Source organism: Synchiropus splendidus, chromosome 2 (genome assembly GCF_027744825.2).
Source record: "Synchiropus splendidus isolate RoL2022-P1 chromosome 2, RoL_Sspl_1.0, whole genome shotgun sequence".
Taxonomy (NCBI): Eukaryota; Metazoa; Chordata; class Actinopteri; order Syngnathiformes; family Callionymidae; genus Synchiropus; species Synchiropus splendidus.
The window spans coordinates 30,004,734-30,020,715 of NC_071335.1; the positions used below are offsets into that span (position 1 = coordinate 30,004,734).

A 15,982-nucleotide genomic window follows, 5' to 3' on the forward strand; every position below is an offset into this window, starting at 1 on the left:
GACACGTCCAGCTGGGAGGAGACAGAGGGGTCGACCCAGGACCAGGTGGAGAGATTATATCTCTACTCTGGCCTGGGAGCGACTCGGGATCCCCCAGTCGGAGCTGGTGGATGTCGCTTGGGAGAAGGGCGTTTGGCATGACCTCCTGAAGCGGCTGCCCCTGCGACCCGGCAACAGATAAGCGGGCGACGATGGATGGATGGATGGATGGATAGTATATATGTATATATATATTTTTTTTCTCTATTTTTATTTTTGGTGCAAGCTTGCTCATACTTTACATTTTGAATTCAAGACTCATTTTTTTTCAAGTTGCCATACCATTAATATTTTTAATGTATATTACATTCAAACACTTCAGTCAACTCCTTGTTGTTAATGTTGTTCTGCTCCCAACATTTTCTCTACGAAAACAACAAAAGATGTGATGTATAAATAATATGTTACGTTTTACCTTGGCGAATTCTGGAATTAATTGTTGTGGCAAATAAAGTTTGACCTAGCAGAGGTTTCCTCTTCCATAATGAGAGCCGGGGTTCACTTAGCTAGGACATGCTGGGAGAGCAGATGGGTGCTTGAAGATGAAAAGAAAAATATGGGTTGTTTCAAGTGATGCAAGCGCTCCATATTGTGCCGCAGACTGAGGGAATTGTGTTGTTATGTAATCCTGCGCTCGCACTGAGAAACACACAGTCATACATCCAGGGGCAGGGGCTGAGGGAAAGTTGGATGGAGTCCTCGCTTGCTAACAGGACTTCTTAAGTGCTCCTGCCATCAGCATTTTGTTGCTTGCATAACCACCACTCCAGCCCTGGGACCCCAAAGGGAACACGTGTCCACTAAGAGGGTTCCTACTAGCTGAGGGGTGATTTCTCTCCCTTTCATATCGCGCTCTATTACGCCAGCCTAGCGAATAAAGAGGGGTTTTCCTGCCATGGCATCATTAACTTTCCATGGCAGCCAGGGACAAAACCAAAATGATCCCCGCCTGTTGTATGTATTGCTATGCATGAGATTTCACCGGAACGGTAAATGGAACTTGCGTAAGGGGACAACTGAGACAAACAGCATCTGGATGGAGGCTGGTGAGAAGAAGAAAGTGCGTCATATAGAAGAACATACATGCTGAGAAAGTGGTCGCTGCACCATCACACACGCCTGCACATGTCGGCAAAAATGAGAACATATGCCTCCTCTCTGTATGATGTGCCGCAACGTGATATGATGCATAATTACACCCGCAATAAACACTTAAGTCGACAGGGTGTTTCATATGGTAATATATTGTTGCTTCTGCAATGTCTTTGATGAACTTTCTGAGGTCGCACACCAAAAAACGCATTTCACAATAGTGAGTTGGCAATCATATAAGAATATTTTAGAAAATATTGTAAGGTGATTAGTATTAAAAATTAAAATAAAAATATTACCATAAAAAAAAGTGCGAAAATAATTTCCTTATTTTATAAAATATTGTGAGGCGATTACTATAAAAAAAAACAAATTATACCATAAAAATACTGCAAAAATTATTTTACAAAGGTGATTACTATGACAAAAAAATATATATATCACTATAAAAAATACTGTGAAAATAGTTCCCTTACAGTGTTGTTCTTTTTTGTGTTTTGTGCTTGATCGAAAGATATGTTCATAGACTACGCAAGATTTTTCCGGCAGTTAAAACTTGACCATCGCATGGTCATGTGACCAAGATTATTTTTAGCAACCAGGAGTTTGAAGCACCAGCTCCTGAGTCTTTTTACTGCTGTTGCATCGCGATAGATGGATTTCCAGCGCATCCATTAATGCGGTTTAACGGTTTTCCACGGCCGGATCGTGGGGGCAGCAGCCAGAACAAAGAGGCCCAGGCTTCCATCTCCCTGGAAATCTTCTCCATCGCTCCTAAGGTGCCTGGAGAGATAAGACACTTGGGAGTGAGATTCCACAGACACAAGTAGATGAAGTAAGTGTCCCTGCAGGAACCTTGACTCTCCCTTTGACACAGGAATCGTCTGGGACAGACTCAAATTTAACCCGCAGCTCCATTGATCAGCATGTTGTCTCTCTGTTGAGGTTCAACTGCAAGTTCAGTGTAATCCATATTGCATCACAAACTGCAAAAAATATTATTGCTGCTATTGAAGAAGAAGTTTATTTCAATCCCACATCAAACACACAACAACAACTCTTTCCTCTTGCCTTGATCTGAGGGATCGAAACGGAGCAGACAGAAGAATAGTTCTTACGACACGTTTTTTGTATTTTCTTTTCCCAGACAGATTTCCGTGCTTCTTTATTGATGTCCAGTATGATATCAGAGTACGGCTGGGATTTCACCATGAGGGGGCGTGGCCTGACCCGCTGTGCTGGGTCGGTCACAAACGTCTCTTTGCTCCCCACCTTGTCCTTGTTTTAAACTTGATCTGTAAGTGTAGCCATTCACACATCATCCCCTTTATTTCCGTTTTACTGTCTTCAATTTGGGACGAGTTTCTCAAAACCTTCTGTTTTCCCTGTTATTAAGGACTATGCTGAACCATCCACGGTCTATTTTCTTGGACTTACTTCTGGGTCTGTGTCCGTCATGATGCCCAGTAGCATTTTTTTTTTAAATTATGATGACTCATGATATGCTCTTCAGTTGCTTCCCTTCCTCAGAGTCTCGGCCAGTCTCTCCTTCCGCAGTTCTTCATTTCTATAATGCTCCAGCGGAAATGGATCAGCTAGAAAACTTGCAGTGAATCGCTTCCTATTTGTTGAGCATTAGTGATAAAGCATAATGTAAGGGTTGAGGGTATAATAGTTCATTTATAGAACTATTATAAAAAGTGGCCTGACTTGACTGAAACACATGTTCAGTTTTAGATGGAAGCAGTACAGCAAAAATCTCTGCGAGTATGAATCAAAATGAACATGAATATGGACTCTTGATAACTGTTGTTATAGTGATGTGAAGTGTTTTTCAGGTGAGGTTACTTAAATAACAATCAATGCTGTATTGTGGATATAAATACCAGGCTGGAAACTGAAACAAATGTGTGCGTGGTGTATAAATATTATGCATATTCACACAAATGAGCGACACAAACACTGCTCTTCAGTCCAGGAAAACACCATTTGAATTGGAGATATTGTTACTGTTTTTCACGTGTTTCTCCTGTACTCGTCAACATCATGGATGTGGTCACTCCTTGTCACATTTCCGCCCAAGGTTCTTCTCATCCCTCCGCTTTCTCTCTCCTCCTCTCATCCAGCCAAACTCTTGACAAGCAGCTTTTGTCATGTGGACTGTCGCCTGGGTGGATAAACCCTGCAGCTGCACTTGCATGAAGCAAACGGTGTGATCAGACAATTGTGGGCATCGGTTGCTGCGGGAGCTCAAGTTCAAAGAGTGAAGAAGCCGCTGGAGACTTGGTGTTGCCATGGTGATTTGAGAATCTCCCTCACGCTGCTTTGAATTTGTTTTTGTTGGCTGGACGGGCGCGTGTGAGTCACATGACCGAAGGTATGTGAGGGTGAAATCTTGACGGTCTCACCCTTTAATTGGGGATGCGAGCACCGTGACTTCTCCATCTCTAATATTAACTCCTGCTTGTATGAATATTGCTCAAGCGCCACACGCGGCTGCTCCCCGCCGCACGTGCAGGGCGCACGGCACAGCCACGAAGAGGAGGCGCTGCCGACTGCGCATGTGCGCTCTGGCAGCACTTGCCAACCTGAAGTCACCACTCGCAGAGTTTCCAAGTCAGTAATTGGAGGCGCAGCAGCGGGCAGCTCTGTGGTGGAGGCAGCTGGACCATGGCGCTCTCTCCTCAGCATCTTCTCGGCGTCTAACCCTCCTGAAGGATGAGCATCCCGGACTTCCTCCTGGAGGTGTCCATCGTGGTGGTCGCGGTCGTGTCGCTGGTCACCAACTCGTCCGTCCTGCTCTGCTTCACCCAGAGCGCCGAGTTGAGGTCGCACGTCCCCGGCATCTTCGTCCTCAACCTGTCCTTCTCCAACATCCTCCTGGCTGCGCTCAACATGCCCGCCACTTTCGTCGGGGTGGCCGAACACTCTCACCGGCCCTTCGGCGACTTGTTCTGTCAGGTGGTGAGTTTCTCCGAGACTTTCCTGACCAGCAACGCGATGCTGAGCATGGCCGCGCTCAGTCTGGACAGGTGGATCGCGGTGGTGTTTCCGCTCAGCTACAGCAGCAAGATGCGCCACAGAGACGCGCTCCTGATCGTGGCGTACTCCTGGCTCCAGTCGCTCACCTTCTCGCTGACCCAGCTGATGATGGACTGGGGCGGATACAGCCGCACCTACGCCTCCTGCACCGTGCACCTGTCCGAGGAGAGCGGAGCGCAGCTGCCCGCCTTCGCCACCTTCACCGCGCTCTTCCACTGCAGCAGCTTCGCCTTCTGCCTGTTGGTGCTCTGCTTCGCTTATCTCAAAGTTTTAAGAGTCGCCAAGTCGCACTGCAAGAGGATCGATGTGATCACGGTGCAGACGCTGCTGCTGCTGGTCGACATCCACCCCAGGTAACTTCACAACACGCGCAGTTGAGCTAAAGAGCAACACTTTGTGTGCAGTTGTGAAGAAACATTCTTGCCGTACAATTTCAAATCCACAGGTCAATGAGGGTTAGATTTAGCGCTGTCCAATGGTGTCAAACCAATGGTCTGGGGGCCTAGAGTGATGTAATGGAATGGAATGGAAAGGAGATTCATATTATTAGTATTTGGTGAGCAGGTCAAAAAGAGAAATAAAAGTTATAAAAACGACTTTCCTGCTGAAGGTTGGTTTAACAAATAATGTTTTTTTGATGAATACTTATTTAACAATGGAAGTAAACCATTATAAACAGTATGAAATATATATATATATATATATATATATATATATATATATTTCATACTTTTTATGTATATATTTTTTCAATTATTGCATTCCTATCAACTTTACAATCCCACAGGCTGATGAGGCTTCATGTGACCGTGTGTGCATTTTCAGAGCTCAGAAGGCCTTGATGAAAAAAAACGATTTCATTGAAACGGTTTTGTAGCACAGTGCCATCTAGTGGAAATAAGGCTACTGTTTCATGAAGCCTCATAAGACATTCAGTTGCAACCAGGACTGGATGAAGGACAATTTAAAATATGTTTGGCATATAAATTTATGAATTGTTCATGGTTCTTGGTGACGCCATTTGTGACATGTGTTTCAGGGAGCTGCAGAGCTGAGAATCAGTTGCAACCATGAAAGATTTTTTGACTCTGTCGTCATTGTTATAATATTGTAAATATTAAAAAACAAAGAGTAACTTCCGGATAGTTTGTCTGAAGAATCAGCAAGTAAATCCACATTCAACAATGACGCTTTGAAAATCAACAACCAGTGGAGCAGTCGGAGTAAATATGAATTGTGTGTGTGTGTGTGTCAGTGTGAAGGAGAGGTGTTTGGCTCAGCAGAAAAAGAGAAGACAGCGAGCGACCAAGAAGATTTGCATCTTCATTGGTACCTTCGTCTTCTGCTTCTCACCCTACGTGATCACCAGGTAAATCTCTTTTTTATTTTGGCTGCCTGTCTTTCATCCTCCCATCTGTCTTTCATCTGTCTGTATTGAACTCACCCACCTGTTCTCATCGGATTTCCATCTGCTTTCTCTGCTCTGCCTTTTAATCTACTCACCATCCATCCACGTTCAGTTCTGTCCTGGTCTTCCTCCAACAGGTTGCTGGAGTTGTTGCCGTGGATTCACATTCCCCGGTACCTGGGCATCACCACCAAATGTCTGTCCTACGCCAAAGCATCGACCGACCCATTTGTCTACTGCATCCTGAGGCAGCAGTACCGAAAGGTTCTGGTGACGGTCATCAGCAGGGTCATGGGCAAAGAACATTACTTCCTGTCCACCCACAGTACCACCAGCACTCTGGACACCACAGACGAAAACTGCGTGGTCGTTAAAATAACTTGAGCCGGACTCGCATCTGTTTCTTGTGTTTCGCTACACAATAACCTTCTCCGGAGAGGTCAAAGGTTAGAGGCTCTGACCAGCAGCAGCTGCTCATTCGTGACTAGAAGTTTGTGCCTTGCTCAAGGACAATCCTTAAGAGGGCTTGGTCACATGACTGTTAGAGCTCCAATGTGGTCCACTGGGAGGATTGTCAGGGACAATGTATATCTCCACCCGGTCGCTCCAGCCTTGTGTGCGTTCATCCAGAGGGCTGGCCAGTTTGCCTACTCAGGCGTAGCCAAGAATTACTCCAATTCACCATCGTAAACTGCATCGTCGTTCTTGGACGTTTGAATTGTGATCAAGTGTTCTTCGTGTTTCATCACAAACATGTACTTTTCATGTCGAGTGCCATACAGTGAAAAGAAGTTTGTGAATGTGTGTACAACGACACTTAGTAAACAATAAACTGCACTGCCACTGATGCGAGTGTCTGGCTGTTATTTCTCATGCTACATCAAGTACACACACACACACTCAGTGTATATATATATATATTGTACTTCATGGAGTAGTAGCATCCAATGGTCTTCCTCATAGCTCAGCTCTTGGACTGTGGGAGGAAAGCGGGAGGGACCACTGGAAACCCCAGTAGGCACAACCTTAGTGGAGCTCAAGCACCAAAAATGCCCCTTCTGGTGCCCATTTTTCCCACCAACTCTGGAGAGTCACTCTCTCGCGCTTATCAGTTCCACCCAAAAGTATTTTAGTGTCTGATGGTGACTTTATTTGAGTTCTCACAAGCTCCAGCTGTGGCTCCTCCCACTACTTTCCATGTAATGCTGAGCATCTGACTCAGACAGGTGAAAACTGTGATGTTGTTTGAGGACTTAATGTAGTAAAATATGTTAGCGTTGTTGAAAACAACATGCTAATGGTCATACATCAAAATATATACAGTGGTACATCGGTTCTCGACCAGAATCCGTTCCAGACGGCCGTTCGAGAAGCTATTTGTTCGAAATCTGAATCGATTTTTCCCATTACAATGAATGGAAAAAGAACTAATGCGTTCCAAGCCTTAAAATAGGCTTTTGTAGGAGTGAATGTAGAGTGTCTGCTGCAGGTGCGCTGTTCCTCTATGTGTGTGGCCGCTGCATGTGGGAGGGGTTGCCGAGTGAGTGACGTCTCTCCAGAAGTGAAGAGGTGCCCGGTGCGTGTCCAGCTCTGAATGTGCGCTTCTGTGCAGTTTGGCTGTGACAAAGTCATAAACCAAGTCACGCTCTGTCCCAGACTCGCCTCATCCCTGTCCCAGCTCCAGCCCACAACAGGACATCAAACCCTGGAGTGGTGTGGAGAGCGAGCACCTCCCCTGTGACACTCTACCACGGTCCAGTGCGGAGACAGGAAAGGTTTTACACCTCAATATGAAGAAAAAACAGTCAGTAAATGGAGCTAACGGGACACGTCTGCATACAGAGGCTGCGTTATACACAATAACAAAGCACGTCTGCAGATCGGTCCGCGCACGTTATGTTTTTTCTGCCTTTTTCGGGGGGTTCGAGTTCTGGATTTTTGTTCGAAATCCGAAGCAAAAAAATCTATAAATTTTTGTTCAAACTCCGATTTGTTCGAATTCTGGGACGTTCGAAAACGGAGGTACCACTGTATGTATATTTTTTTTAATTGTACAATATATTATTTGGTCGCTGAAAAGCAAACAATTGGACCTTAATTTCAGTTGATTCTGTTTACAAAAGTAAAAAGACGCATGAAAGTCGTAGTTTTATTTCAGCGATTTGCTTATGTTTCTGTGAAGTCAAATTTGACGCCTTGTCCACATTTTTAGTGGCGGCAAGTCACATGACGAGCGTTGAAAGAAATGTATGCAGAAATATTTAGGATTTTTTTTAGGAGATTTGAAAATACAAATGATCCAACAATAACTAAAATTTGAACTAAAAACATTCCGTTTTTTTCTGGCAGAGGACCTCGGTTCACCCTTAAACCCTTGGTTGAACCAGTGAACTTCTCAACGTTGCAAAACTTTAGAGAGCGATTTAAACAAAATACGAACTTTTATTTTGAGTCACAACAAACCTGAAAAAGAATTATTTTAGTAACAGAACTCCCGACTTTATACTGTCTGACGTCGAGGCTCTGCGCGTGAAATCTGATCCACACATCCAGTGATCCGAAGATGCTGCGGGGACAAAGGAAGTCAGATCTGCGTGCGCGCGCGCGCGTGTGTCAGAGATAGCTGTGTTGGTGTGCGTGTGTGCTGAGGGTGGTCATTACCGTCTGGGAGAGACGTTGCCACATCACTGACAGCCTCCACGAAGGCGATGGCTTTCGCTGCTTCGCTGCTGTTTCTACTCCTCTTCAAGAGCGCGTGGTGCGCGCCGCAACAGCCCTGTCACCCAGGAGACGAGTTTTTAGGTGAGAGATCTCATAACTTCGAGTCAACTCGGCGTGTGCGCGCGTGCTTCAACCGTGTTGCAGCGTGCTGGAGCAGAAACAAAAGCTTCCACTCGGGGGTTTTCACCGGCATGTCAGCGAGTAACAGTAGCGAGCCAGTGTGTGCGTTTAAGCTGAGTAATGTGCAAGTTGTGAGGTTCCACATAAACAATACGTCCGCAGAGTTGAGTCAGGCTTTTTACAATGTCGCCACCTGCCGTCAGTGCTCCGTATTACATCCGATTTGTGCTCTCTTGCAGGAAGATGCAGCAACAGCGCGTCCGATGCAAAACGTAAGTGTAATTGGTTTCCACACACGGATGACCTTTTGAGGTGTGCAGTGTGGAAGACATGGACCTATGTTTGTCCTCTGCCTGGCGCCCCCAAAAAGTGAAACTGACCCTATTGAATTCAGGGGTCTTACAATGAGTCCCACATGACGAAGCGTTTCGTAGTGATGGGTCAATGAGGTTTCATGACACAGTATTGAAAGTTAGATGGAGTTTCGTGAAACAGTGTCCTCTTTTTCAGGGGCCACCAGATGGCGCTGTCTGCTGTTAAACGTTTGGATTTGACCAACTGATTCTAGGAAACCTCACATCATTTCTAAACCTAGAGCGCCATCTAGTGGCCTCTGAGAATTAGGACACTGCTTCATCAACCCTGCAATACTGTTTCATGATACCTCACTTACACATCACTAGCGCACAGAGTTTGTAAGTACAACAGAAGGTTTACGTTGACTGTAAAAGTAGTCAGGGAAGGTTGCATGAAATGAAAATGTCAGTCTCCCTCGTACCATGATTCGAAATGTCCACACTACCGTCAACCATGTCACTGCCACCATGCATGCCTCGCCACTTTTTTATGCAGAGCTATACTCAAAAGTCCAGGTATTGTCCGTGATGATGAGTTGCTCCTGATCATTCTTCAACTCCACAGCCACCTGCACAGAACTCAACTTGGGCTACTGTAATGACATGGACTACTCTCGGTAAGCTCATGATACATGACCCTAAATGCTCCCTCCACACTCTGGCTTCAGCTTCATTCTTAAATCCAGGACTATATTTCCCAACATTCTCGGCCACCGAACTCGAGTGGAAGCCGAGTCCGGGCCGGAGTACCTCCTCCTCAGTGTCATTCATGGCCTTCTGAACGGAGAGTGCTCGCCCGATATCCGGCTGGTGGGCTGCTCCGTGCTGGCCTCGCCCTGCCGGAATGACAGGATGGTCAAGCCGTGCCGCAGCACCTGCGAGGCCCTCAGGAAGGACTGCAGCCACGCCTTCGAGTCCATCGACATGGCCTGGCCGTACTTCCTGGACTGCGACCGCTTCTTCGCAAGTGACCAAGAAGGCTGCTTCGACCCACTGGCAGGCCTGAAGGGTAAAACTCACAATATTCACGTTGCTGACTGGATAACTATTTTATCCTCACCTCCGATGTTCAACCTTCAGCCAGACAGGAGCAAACTTTGTCCAACCTGTCACCTGAGGAACCCAGCACCATCATCCAGTTCACCTACACATCAAACTCTCAGATGTACAGCTTGTTGAAGAGAACGGCCGCCAAGTGCTCCCACATCGCTCATGTCTACAGTATTGGACGCAGCACTGAAGGTCGAGACCTGATGGTCATCGAGTTCAGCAACGATCCCGGACGCCACGAGCTGCGTGAGTCATTTTAACTACTTGAAAATTTTACAGACAATGGGAACGGAATTTTGCTTATATTATGTGTATAAAGTTTATTCTAAAACCCTTGACCTTCAAGAGCGTGGCCAGTTGCCTTAACACCTGGATGCTCTGAAACTACCTTGAAAACAACAGGAAAAGACCCACTGAGTGCTCTCACCTAGCATGTTTCTGTTCATGCTAGTGGAGCCAGAGATCAAGCTCATCGGCAACATGCACGGGAATGAAGTCCTGGGCCGCCAGCTGCTCATCTACCTGGCCCAGTACCTGTGCTCCGAGTACATTCTTGGTAACCAGCGTGTTCAGACTATCATCAACACCACCCGCATCCACCTTCTGGCCTCGATGAACCCCGACGGTTATGAGTTGGCAGCATCAGAGGTAGCAGACAGCAGCGACCCCGAGCTCGCCGAACAGGAAGTAAATATTGTTAACAGTGTAAAAGAAGACAAACCACCGTTATCTGCTCCTCCATCCTCCTGTCTGCTCTGTCTGCATGTGAGGAGCAAGGCTCCTGGCTAGCTTGACTTATACCACTTATCTGCTTCAACTTCATTGTGTTTACACAACCTAAGCTTTATGATCATCCATCCATTCCACTGTCTTCTGCTCATTCTCGTAATGGGGGCTCGTGGAGCGACACTTCTGCCTCAGGTACTCTGGGCCAGAAACTGGAGTGAATGTAAGCAAAGTCATCATGATCATTTACGTTGCTGCTTTCTACCTAACAGTAGTGATGGGATTATGAGGCTTCATGAAACAGTGGCCTTATTTTATCAGCCTACTAGACGGCGCTCGCTACTCCAAGATATTTGTATTTGAGCAACCAAGTCAATGAAATCTGCAAACCAAGAGCGCCACCTACTGAGCTCTAAAAATGAGGTCACTGTTTCATGAAGCCTCATCACTACCTAACAGATGTGTGGTCTTGTCTTTATGTTAACAATAGTAACAAATATTGGCTGAAAGTCTCATATCTACGACTAATATTTGTCTCATTGTCCTCAGTATTTGTCTCTGATATTCAGTGCTTCCTCTCATGACTAAATATCCTACCACCATCACTTGACTTGAAATGCCAACCAGTGTTGTGGACTGATGACTACAGGGTCACTTGCTGAATGGATGGACAAATGGACGGAATAACGCCCAGAACCTTGACCTGAACCGAAACTTCCCCGACCTTACATCCGTCTTCTACTTAAACCGAAGAAGCAGACACTTCCGCATCGACCACATCCCGATCCCTGATTCGTACTGGTTTGGAAAGGTAAGCGAGACTTGTTTGTGATTCGCAACAGCTGTTAGTTTTAGTAGTCGAAAAACACTCGTAATCACTTTGCCAGACAAGTTTCCTAAAACTTGTTGATGGGCTTATAAGGCTTCATGAAACAGTGTTCTCATTTGTCCTCATCAGAACAAACAAGATGGCGCTCTCTGCTTCAGAATCTTTTTCTATTTGGACAACCACTTTAATAAAAACTTCATATGAGCATCACATATTCAGCTCAAAAATTGTTAATGGATGAACGAAGCTTCATGAAACAGTATACATATATTCAGAAGCCACTTGGTGTCACTGTCTGCTCCATAATCTTTGACATTTAACAACTACTTTAATGAAACATCATGTCATTTTCAAGCCCATAAAAATGAGCATGAAGCTTCATGAAGCTTCATCAGTTCATCAAAACTAATATCAGATTATAACACAGGAGAGATAATAAATCCATCCAACAAACCAGTTATCAAACATGACGGCAAAGAAACACACACAAAAAAAAACCACAGACACGTTGGTATCTCTATTTTTGTTCACTGACTTTACCCTTTCCCCAGCCTTTCACCCTTAATCTAACCATCCAAAACAACTAGCTAAATTTCACCTGAACCAAACATAAAACTAATTATAATGGCCTAGTTATTTTGAAGTTTTAATCCTCAAATTGAGGTTTTACTTTGTGGGGACTGGCAAGAGGTCCCCACAAAAACAAAAGGTCCCAACAATTAAAGGTAAACTTGGACACACCCAAGAACAATAAACAAAAAACAAAATAAAAGCCAATTACTAATTAATACACAAATATATAACAATATAACATGAACAACACAAGTAAACCAACACAAAAACAAATTACTCAAGTCGGCAAATTCAGGATTACCACAATGAATCACACAACGCAACTTATATACGACTGTACCACTAAATAAATAAATAAAGACAGAAGATTTACTAAACACAACTAAACAACAATGAAACACCAAAACCTCACAAGACACTTGCGACAGCTATGACAATCGCACAACAGTCCCAAACAACACTGGTGTTCTGAAGCGGCTGTTGCTGGTGTGATGCGCAAATCTTCCCTCTAGGTGGCGCCAGAGACCTACGCTGTGATGAAGTGGATCAGGTCACTGCCCTTTGTTCAGTCTGCCAGCCTTCATGGAGGTGAGCTGGTGGTCTCCTACCCCTTTGACCTCTCCAGACACCCACATGAGGAGAAGATGCTGTCGCCCACTCCAGATGAGCAGGTGCTGTTGCAGCCCCAATATCCACCGTCCAGATTCTCACGAACCTCTCCACCACCTGCAGGTCTTCAAGCAGCTGGCGCGCACTTACGCGGACGCGCACGCCACCATGGCGAATAATGACACGGACCGATGTGGGGCCTCTTTCTACCGGACCAGGGGGATCATCAACGGGGCGCAGTGGTACAGCTTTGCTGGAGGTGAGACTGAGTCAGAGCTTTGGATGGAACACCAGGATGATCTGCTATGTTTTTCTCTTCACATTCTCTGCAGGCATGTCTGACTTCAACTACCTGCACACCAACTGCATGGAGATCACCGTGGAGCTGGGCTGCGACAAGTTCCCCGCGGAGGCCGAACTTTACCCCGAGTGGAAGAGGAACAAGGAAGCTCTGCTCAGCTTCATGGAGTCGGTACGTGTCCTCGGTCTCGTTTTGGAAATGGATATTTTTGACTGGTGGAGGAAGCTTTTTTTGGGACCGGAGATTTGCAGGGGGTCTTGAATATTTGGAAAAGCATGTACAAAACACGGAGCACTTTGAAAACGTGATATAATAATAATAATAATAACAACAACAATAGTAATAATAATGATAATAATAATAATAATATTAATAATAATAACAATTATGATAATAATAATAATAATAATCTTATTGGGTAGAGGGCAGGATTTTTCTTTCTCACACATGCAAATAATAAAAATAAGTAAAACCATGAACTTATATCACTTTCACTAAAGCTAACTTGGTTTATGTCAGTTATTTATTATATAAAGAATAATTCTACAAATAACTCGGTTTTACGGACTGTCATGAATTTTATGTCATATTTTTCTCACCCACTAGAAGGTGCTAGAAATCCGTTCAGAGTACTCTTTGAATTCAACACAAGCGTGTCTTTGTAAGAGAAAGAAAACATATTTAATCACCTCCAAATTTCATCAGTTTTTGTCACACATGTCTCACATCTGTTGACTGATTGTTGAACCTCCTGCCATATATCACTGATGCTTGTGAGGAGAGAGAGAAAGTTCCGCAGCAGAGAAATTACTGTAACAGAAATTGCTGACTCTAGCGCCTCTGTGGAACCACGCAGCCTGCTAAGCTGTTCCCACACCACAACTTCAGCCATCCTGGGAGCATTTCTGACCTCTGAGCGGAGCTATTCTGGGGAGCAGTCTGAGAAAATAAATACATTTTTTTTCCCTCTCACCTGACCAGGTGCATCGAGGGCTGAAGGGGGTGGTGAAAGATGTGAACGGAAACGGAATTAAAGGTGCCACAGTAACTGTGAGGGGCATCAGAAAAGATGTCACGACAGGTAAGTGTCCATAATTATTATTGTTATTATTTGAAGAAAACTAAACAAAATTAAATTATTTTTAAACATTTTTTTGCTCTTTGAATGCAATATTTTGATCAATTTAACTATTTCATATTTGCAATTTGATTGTGTTTAGGTTGTTATCCCATTATCCCATTATTTTTAATTTATAATAATGTCATCATAGCGGTTGTTTTTGCATGTGATATTTTGATTGTATTATAGTGTATTATTTAGCTAAAGAGAATAACTTCCTCACCAACCTTGATTACTTAATTTCCATCCAACCACAGTAAGAAACAAAACAACAACAACAAAAAAAAAAAACATGTCATCGATGAGTGTTTCTGCAAGTGAAAGAAGGAAGGGGACAAAAAAGTAGTCAAGCTAATGGCTACAGTGTAAAAACATACCTCATTTTTCTCGAAGAAGCGAAAATTCAAATACACCAGCATGTATTCAGCAACAGTGCACAATACATTAATCGCATTGTGAAACACTTATGCTGCTAGATGTATTCATGCGTACAGAAGATGTCTTTGAACAATGTATGGAAGAGAATTCCTGCTCGGAAAAATACATGGGATTAAAAAGGGTGTTTGTATGTTGTGTCTTAAAATGCCTTTTTAAATTACATTCTATTATTATTTGCCTTTTGTTAACAGTAGTTTTGACTTTCATAAAAACAGCCTGTAGCCGTCAACATCAGCATCTTCTCTTCCCCGTCTCACTCGCTTCCCTCCTGCAGCTGAAGACGGCGACTACTGGCGACTTCTCAATCCCGGCACTCACATCCTGACAGCCACAGCCAGAGGTTACTCCCGAGTGAGCAAGAGGGTCCACCTGCCTCAGAACATGAACAAAGCCGGACGTGTGGACTTCACCCTGCAGAAGGTTTTTATCTGCGTGAACTCCTCCGCTTTGATCTCCTCTCCTTGTCTTTTGTTTCCCTCCAGGTTCCCGTCGAGCCAGATATCGATGACCACCTCTTCCCAACCGTCGACACTTGGGATCGGTTTGACCCCTACAACCAGTTTGAACGCTTCAACGATCCGGATTTAGCAGCGGGAGGACCCGAGCGAGAGGAGAAGCCCTGGTGGTGGAACTACTTCGCCCAGTCTGGCATCTCACCTCCAAACTGGCTCCTGAGAAACGTATAGACACACTGTGGAAAAGCAGACATGTCGGTGGATTAGTTCAAATGATCACTAACTTATCATACTCAATTAAAGTTGGACGTCATAATAGCACTTTGTTTCTCACCATGTGATCAAGCATCCATTTACATTTGCACAGTTTAGTATCCAGGAAACTAAAGTTAGTTTGGTGGTCAAATGTTAACTTGAATGTGTAATAGTTTTTCACCCTTTTATGTTAAGTTCAATGAATAAATCTATTTTAAGGAGTTTGCTTCATGGTGGAATTTGAATTCTGGCATTCACACGCGCCCCGATAATTCTACTGTAGTCAGGTCAAGCGGAACCTGTGTTTATTCAGGACGACCATCAGGCTCTTCCATGAGAGCGCACTTTTAAGTGTTGTTTGTTATGGGGGCCCACATTCCGCTCACTACTGACCTACGCTACAGAACAAACTCTTCATCACTCTTGTATTATAAAGTTTTGGTTGGGATAAAAAATATAGATATTAAAAGAAAAAGTACAATAAAGTAGATAAATAATAAAGTAGATAAATAATAAAGTAAATAAAGTAGTTTTATTTATACACACGATTTTATTTGATTATTTATTCTTATTATTAGTTTTATTTTGCTTGATACTTCATATTTTTATTTTTACTGTTTTATTTATTTTGCTTTATTATCCAATCTACCTTTCAAATAGTGATGAACATTAACTTTTGGCACACACTGTACATAAATATATAGCTTTGAGCACGAGTGGTCTTTTCTCATGATACGGCTCCTGGAAGAAATAGTTCTACACATTTTCGAGGAAACTCTCGAACTAAAACTAAAGAAATTGACTATTACTAACTGGTGGTTAAACTTCAGTTATATTTTAAAGTAGTC

The 15,982-nt window shown here is 44.0% G+C and overlaps 2 protein-coding genes across 2 annotated transcripts; both read left to right on the forward strand.

The window, feature by feature from the left end:
* Nucleotides 1–3,760: 3,760 nt before the first annotated feature.
* LOC128754489 (G-protein coupled receptor 26-like) lies at nucleotides 3,761–6,405 on the forward strand. Its single transcript, XM_053857144.1, has 3 exons — nucleotides 3,761–4,526; nucleotides 5,429–5,542; nucleotides 5,719–6,405. The coding sequence occupies exons 1-3, from the start codon at nucleotides 3,850–3,852 to the stop codon at nucleotides 5,963–5,965; spliced, it is 1,038 nt and encodes a 345-aa protein (XP_053713119.1). The 5' UTR covers nucleotides 3,761–3,849; the 3' UTR covers nucleotides 5,966–6,405.
* Nucleotides 6,406–8,251: 1,846 nt separating this feature from the next.
* LOC128753941 (carboxypeptidase Z-like) lies at nucleotides 8,252–15,307 on the forward strand. Its single transcript, XM_053856180.1, has 13 exons — nucleotides 8,252–8,383; nucleotides 8,662–8,694; nucleotides 9,344–9,395; nucleotides 9,465–9,787; nucleotides 9,859–10,074; nucleotides 10,280–10,515; nucleotides 11,204–11,365; nucleotides 12,469–12,627; nucleotides 12,689–12,824; nucleotides 12,898–13,037; nucleotides 13,848–13,947; nucleotides 14,699–14,844; nucleotides 14,907–15,307. The coding sequence occupies exons 1-13, from the start codon at nucleotides 8,290–8,292 to the stop codon at nucleotides 15,108–15,110; spliced, it is 2,001 nt and encodes a 666-aa protein (XP_053712155.1). The 5' UTR covers nucleotides 8,252–8,289; the 3' UTR covers nucleotides 15,111–15,307.
* The last annotated feature ends 675 nt before the right edge of the window (nucleotides 15,308–15,982 follow it).

What these genes read in the sequence shown, in the direction of transcription:
- LOC128754489 (XM_053857144.1), top strand. Translation starts at nt 3,850, where the DNA reads ATGAGCATCCCGGACTTCCTCCTGGAGGTGTCCATCGTGGTGGTCGCG. An exon ending in CTGGTCGACATCCACCCCAG is followed by an intron (nt 4,527 to 5,428) that starts GTAACTTCACAA and finishes TGTGTGTGTCAG; the next exon opens with TGTGAAGGAGAGGTGTTTGG. An exon ending in TCACCCTACGTGATCACCAG is followed by an intron (nt 5,543 to 5,718) that starts GTAAATCTCTTT and finishes TTCCTCCAACAG; the next exon opens with GTTGCTGGAGTTGTTGCCGT.
- LOC128753941 (XM_053856180.1), top strand. Translation starts at nt 8,290, where the DNA reads ATGGCTTTCGCTGCTTCGCTGCTGTTTCTACTCCTCTTCAAGAGCGCG. An exon ending in CCCACTGGCAGGCCTGAAGG is followed by an intron (nt 9,788 to 9,858) that starts GTAAAACTCACA and finishes TTCAACCTTCAG; the next exon opens with CCAGACAGGAGCAAACTTTG. An exon ending in CGCCCACTCCAGATGAGCAG is followed by an intron (nt 12,628 to 12,688) that starts GTGCTGTTGCAG and finishes CACCACCTGCAG; the next exon opens with GTCTTCAAGCAGCTGGCGCG.